We start from the raw sequence: 6,074 nt of genomic DNA, 5'->3' as shown, positions 1-6,074 counted from the left end.
GGCGGCGCCAACGGGGTGTCAGGGGGGGCTTAAGCCCCCACCGGACAAGTCAAGCCCCCTCCCCCCTGCTGGACAGAGCTCGTCCGGCAGTCAGACCATAAAACATGGTCATAAAAATAGGCCCACACCAAGCCAACACATGTCTGTCACAGTCTGAGAGTGTCATTTTCGGCCATCCAGAGGTTGATATTTTTTTAAAATAATCTCATTTGGGAGGGGTACCCCCTCTCAACCCCTTCCTCCAGCTCGAGCCTACGAGCTCAAGTCCCCCTGTCGGACAACTTAGCCTCCCCAGAAAATCTATCCTAGAGCCGTCACTGCGTACATAGTGTGTGTAGGCCTATTATGAAGGTCATGTTTGAACGCGTTTCTGCAGATGTCATTGCATTAGAGATACTTAAGGTCAATGAATTACCTTCTGAAGCACGGCAGCAAAACCTGTCAAAAAATTGATCAATTTCTACCATAATTCGGACAACTACTGTATCACTTTAAAAGTTGTTTTTTATTGATTTTTAGGCAGTTTTCTACTCTTGATTGGTAATATTTTAATTATTTTTGCATCCCTGTGGTCCTGTGTTGTTCCGTGTGGTCCGTGTGGTGTTTTAGTAGCACCCATTGTTTGTATTCGGATTCCCACCATGCATTTCGGTGGAACAGTTTTTTGCTGTGGAGAACTCTATCTTGTGTTTCTAGTATCTTTGCTGAAAGTATGTATAGTCTAGTTATCTTTATTTTTGTTGTGTCAAAAATATGAAAGCTACGTGGATGAAATTCACATGGCATAGACCTAGTTAAATATATTAGAAATTGACAAAAAATTTAAAAATTTAAGGATTTGACATGTCGACAAGGACGCGAAGCCCCACCCGCAAAGTCACAAAAACCTTAGACAATGGCAGCTAGACTTACCGAGTTGGCGAACATTTTCTTGTGCTATCAACCTTCTTTAAGAATGAGAATTCAGGGTGGGCGGTATGCAAATGAATCTTATATTCGTAGTGTTAATCTATTTCATGGAACAGGCTGGGAAATTGTTGTAAAAGCCTCTGTATTTTGCTCCCACAACAAAACACATTTTTCAGGATATATAGTATGCAATTCATTCGATTGTCTTGATACTACTCGTAGGCAGTATATTTCTTTATAATGTTTAATAAACATTGCCATAATGATTACTTGCCGAGTACTGTAATTATTCCATTCATTCAAAAAAACCCAAAACGTTGGTCAAAGTTAGCTCATCACCAAGTGGTAAACAGAAAATACATGCCTATCAAAGTCCTTCGTACCGGTAGAGACGATGTCGTCACACTCTTTCACTTTCTTGGCCTAGCCTACTTTCACTTGTTAACATCCAAAGAGAAAAGATCGTCAATATTTGTAATAATTTTTCAGTCTTTCAATTCAGCTTATGCTGCAATAGACTGTTTTGTATGTGCGATTCTTTTTTTGCAAAAAATATACCTAAATATGTAAATGAATTTAAACATTTTTTAAATATATTTTCTTGGATTTTTATTTTTTCTGTTGATATTATATATAGTGCCATAAGAATAGCTTTCATATTTTTAGCACAACAAAAATAAAGATAACCAGTATACTGATTTCATTTTTGCTATTCTAGCAAATTTTTATGCCAACCGAGGTCGTGCACCACCAGCGTTTCAGCCAGGCCAATTATATTAGGTCCATGGTATAATTAGGAAAGTACCAGTTATTACTCTCGCCTCTCCAAAGAAGAGGTGAAGGGTATTAAAAAGCGCGCATGTGTGTGTCTGTGTGTATGTGCCCTTCCGGGTGCATAACTCAAAACTACTAGATCGATTTTACTTCAAATTTTCACACATTTGACACTGTTACATGTACATTATCTCAGTCCTCCTCGAATTTAAGAATTAAGATGCAGATTTTAGAATGTTATCACTCACCCTTAGTTTTCGACCTTTACTTATAGACGAATCCAATAGAACTTTTTTGAATGTCGCCCTCTTTTGTCGACGTCATTACTGGGGTGGCATTTCCAAAGTTGGAAGATGTCTAAATACACAAAATATACATAACTTGAATAATTGTTTAGTTTGAAGACTGACAGCATTATTCATCTGCAAAATAAAAAGCCAGATTTCTTAATGGTACTGTGTTTATAACCACACCACATTGACATTTTAGGAGTAGGTGTGGGACTCTCCAGTAATGGTGTCGACAACAGAGGGCGCCATTCTTCTTGGATTCATCTATATCAAAATTGTTTTTCCTCTGGTGCCTGGCTTTAATTAAAAACTTTAATTAAAATCTTTGCTTTAGATTATGAATAATATGGCACCAGGTAGAAAAACAGCAGCCAAATGGGAGAAGGTGCTTTACAAGAAACAAGATTTTCCAGATAACTATGTTGACAAGAGTTTCCTACATGAAATGAAGAAAAATGGTGAGCTTCAGTACTCAGTAGAAGACATAAATATTTTAAAAGCTTGGCTCTCAAAATTTTCATGAAATACTTTACTTCAGTAAGCAAAAGAGTGATAGTAGCAACGTAGGTTTAATAACTAAGGTTCAAAAAAACTTTATTGTCCCATTTCAAACATTTTTCTTTCCTTTGAAATAGCTGAGTTTAAATATAGAAAGGATAAATTACATAAAAATTTCAAGATGAATTAACTTGGTAATTACAAATGGCACAAGAAGATTTTATTCGGGTACTGGAGCTGCTATAAATAATTATATTTATATTTGCTCTCTCCACAGAACATTTTTCAATGATAAAATAATTGTGTTAAGATATTAAAACAAGCTGTATTAAAGTAGTTAAAACTTTGTTCCGATATCAGATTGGATGTTTGTAATATTCTATAAAATTGAAAGAGCTGCTATAAATGAACATAAATATTTGCTTTCTACACAGAATATTTTTCAAGCATCAGCTCAAGTGTTTTTATTTTTATTACAATTAGTTTAATTTCAGTTTAATGAGTTTGAAAAATAATCAGAAAAAAATACATTGCAGACAATTAGGCAACAAATAAGTGAGATATTGCCTATCTCAAAACCTTAAATGAATAATAATAATGTTGTTATCATTACCTACCTTTATTGAATTATGTCAGACATTTACATTTTGATTGTTGTACTGCCTTGCGTCTGCATCTATAAGACAAGACAGTGCTACACTGTGACTATTGTCACTGAAGCAATGTTCATGTTAGTTTGATGGAGTATTGTGGCTTGATGTTTCCTGGGGTCCATTAATATTGTTGTAAACACAAAGTATTTGGTCGAAGATGCTGTTTCATTTGGAAGAAATCAGGGTTTTGGGGTCGCGACTTTTGATGCTTATTGGCTGTGTCCGATCTGCCATTGTCAGGTTTTTATTTCATTTTGTGACTTCTTTTAAATATATCTTCACAGTGAACATTAAGACATATGAGTACTGGAATGTTGTATTGGAAACAGGGATGGTAACACAGCAACTGAGCAGGTATATGGAAAATGTAAATTTATCTTTTTAAAGGTTTTTTTAAAGTTTAAAACATTAAATAAGGAAAATGGTGGTAAAGTATTAGGGCTGCATTTGCAGAATGTTTTAGTAAGGAATTATTCAGAAATGACAGTCAAAACTGGGGAATGTTCCCCTCCGTCCTTCAAATGACACACTAATATTAAACTTAGCCATTAAATGTCAGCCTTTGTCATTTTTATTGTGGTTTATGGTTGCTAATGAAACAGATAAAAAGGAAGGTAAATAATTATAAAAACCAAATTATCATAATCACCATCATCATGTAATCGTAAATTTTATCAATACCTTCATAATCATCAACCTAATTATAAACCATCATTATCACCTTCACATTTATCTTCATAGTTAATAATAACATTAATCATCATCACATAGTTAAAGATATTGAAGACAAATGAATACTGTAATTGCCATCATGGTATGCATTTGTGCAGTGCTTTAATTGAGTTCCTTACAAAATGTTTTCATTAATTTAATTGTTTTTTTTTTTTTACAGTGTGTCAATATTTGTTGTGCTATTCATCTATATGGACTTTGGATTACTAAATCCAGGTTCTATGGTTCTAGTATCTGCTGCACTTTTGCTGCTTGGCTATGCATTGTTTATTGCCACTGATAAGACAAGAAAAATCTCAGGTATTTTGAATGGCTAATCTTCAAGTAGTGTGATGTTTAAACGTGGACTGACACCAGATCCGAGAATGGACTTTATCAACTAGATCGGACTCTCAGGTGCTGGGTATTTTTCAGCCAAGTTAGACCCTGGGTGTTGAAATTTTAACCTGTGGTTAGATGCCTTAAGGTTGGATTTTTTTGCATACAGTATGTTGTGCTCTACGAAATTAGACCCCATCCAAATGTTGGATTTTAACTAATGAGTTTTACCTCAGGTCGGACTTTTCTAATTGTTAAGATCCTGGTTTCGGACTATCTTTTTTGTTTTTATCCCAATGTGTTTCATTTTTCTCTTAGTTAGACCCTGTGGGTCGAGCTTTTTGCGGTTTACATCATTGGGAATTATCAAACAATACTGTCATTAATGGATGATGATGTCTCTGTATGTTTTAATGACATTTCTAGGGATTATACAGTAGGACTTTAATGTTTGTATTTCTTTTACCTTTACCAGCTAAACAAGACATTCAAGTGATGCTCATCTTTTTGACCTTTGCACTTGGCTTGTCTCCCGTTCTTCAGACACTAACTGAAACTATTAGTACAGACACAATTTATGCTATGACAGTAAGTATGTGTATTCCTATTGAGAATCTGTATACATTTATTCTTTCATGTTCAGGTTTATATTTTATATGTTGAAAAGTAACATAACATGTATTTTTTCCCTTGGATATTAGATATAAATCAATCATATAGGCATCCTCCACTCTTTGAAAAGCGCATGTAAATGCTGTATATTTACTGTGCCATAATTGAAATAAGTACTAATTTATTTAAATTGACCTGCTCCGGGTTTATTTTTTTAAAATTAATATAACAACATAACATAATGCAGAAGGTACATTAAATACAATAATATGAATATACAGGGGCGGATTTAGGGGGGGGGGGGTGCCGGCCCAGCCCTGCCCCCCCTCCCCTTTTGAGAGGTAAAAAACAAGAGAAAAAAAAGAAAAAAAGAATTGAAAAGAAAACGATAGCCCAGAACGCCTCAAATGTTATTTTCGGGCGTCTAAAAAACAGAAATTTCGCAGGAGCATGCCCCCGGACCTCCTTTCGGCGCCCCCTCACCCTTTGGACATCTCTGGATCCACCCCTGATATAAATCATAGAGTATGTTATTTTTTGTCATTACTCTTTCAAATAGACACAAGTTAAAAAAAACATTTTTTTACTTCCCTTATCTTTTTTTCTTTCTTTTTCCTTTCTTATACATTAAAAGCAAAAAACCTACATTATAACTTCATTATATTCACTATTACCTTTTTTAAATAAAAAATAATAACATATTAAAATCATAATACATATGATACATTACTCCTGGTTTCTTCACTCTGATTTATTAATATTTTTAGTGATTTGTCATAAAAATCAATTGCTAAGTAATTATTTTCAATTTTAAAATGTTACAATCACTTTGATCATGGACCTATTAATAAGAAGGACATACAACGATTTCCAGCTAGCGTAACTAATTAGCCTTCAGCCAATCAGCGATAAGCGGTATTTGGAAACTTCAAAGCGTTTTCTTATCGCAGCCCGCTCTCTCTCAAGCGCCTTTGAATTAACTCATCTTTTCCGCCTATAGGACACCCTCTATCGGTGAATATCGAACGAGTGGAGCAACAAATCTTACTGACGTCATTAGTTTGGGTCCATTTGAGAATGAATTTGACATATTAGGTGACCTTTAGTGTTAGGTTTTTGTGTGCGGTGGATCGAAGATTTTTCGTAGCTACAAGTACCAAAAAACCGAATTTGAATACGACTTTTTGTTGAAAAGTTACTGAGATTCGAAGGTAAGATTATTTAGTTTGTTTGTGATCGATTTTTCTAGAAAAAAATGAGAATTTGGTGCCATTTAAATGCATTTTTA

General features: G+C 34.6%; 1 protein-coding gene across 2 annotated transcripts in view; it reads left to right on the top strand.

The window, feature by feature from the left end:
- Positions 1-668: 668 nt before the first annotated feature.
- The window catches only part of LOC117122710 (phosphatidylinositol N-acetylglucosaminyltransferase subunit C-like), a 25,225-nt gene continuing 19,819 nt past the window's right edge, over positions 669-6,074 (top strand). For both annotated transcript variants that reach the window (XR_004447740.1, XM_033268406.1), the window contains exons 1-5: positions 669-710; positions 2,308-2,431; positions 3,409-3,478; positions 4,017-4,156; positions 4,650-4,762. Coding sequence is in view for 1 of the 2 variants with exons in the window: in XM_033268406.1 (XP_033124297.1) it covers positions 2,311-2,431; positions 3,409-3,478; positions 4,017-4,156; positions 4,650-4,762 (444 nt within the window). In the remaining variant the exon portion in view is untranslated. The remainder of the gene's footprint in view (positions 711-2,307; positions 2,432-3,408; positions 3,479-4,016; positions 4,157-4,649; positions 4,763-6,074) is intronic.

This window comes from Anneissia japonica, unplaced genomic scaffold, assembly GCF_011630105.1.
Source record: "Anneissia japonica isolate Jap-2015-1 unplaced genomic scaffold, ASM1163010v1 scaffold287894_len555002_cov174, whole genome shotgun sequence".
Lineage (NCBI taxonomy): Eukaryota > Metazoa > Echinodermata > Crinoidea > Comatulida > Comatulidae > Anneissia > Anneissia japonica.
Note: the sequence above shows the minus strand (reverse complement) of the source record. Positions and strands in the feature narration are given on the sequence as shown.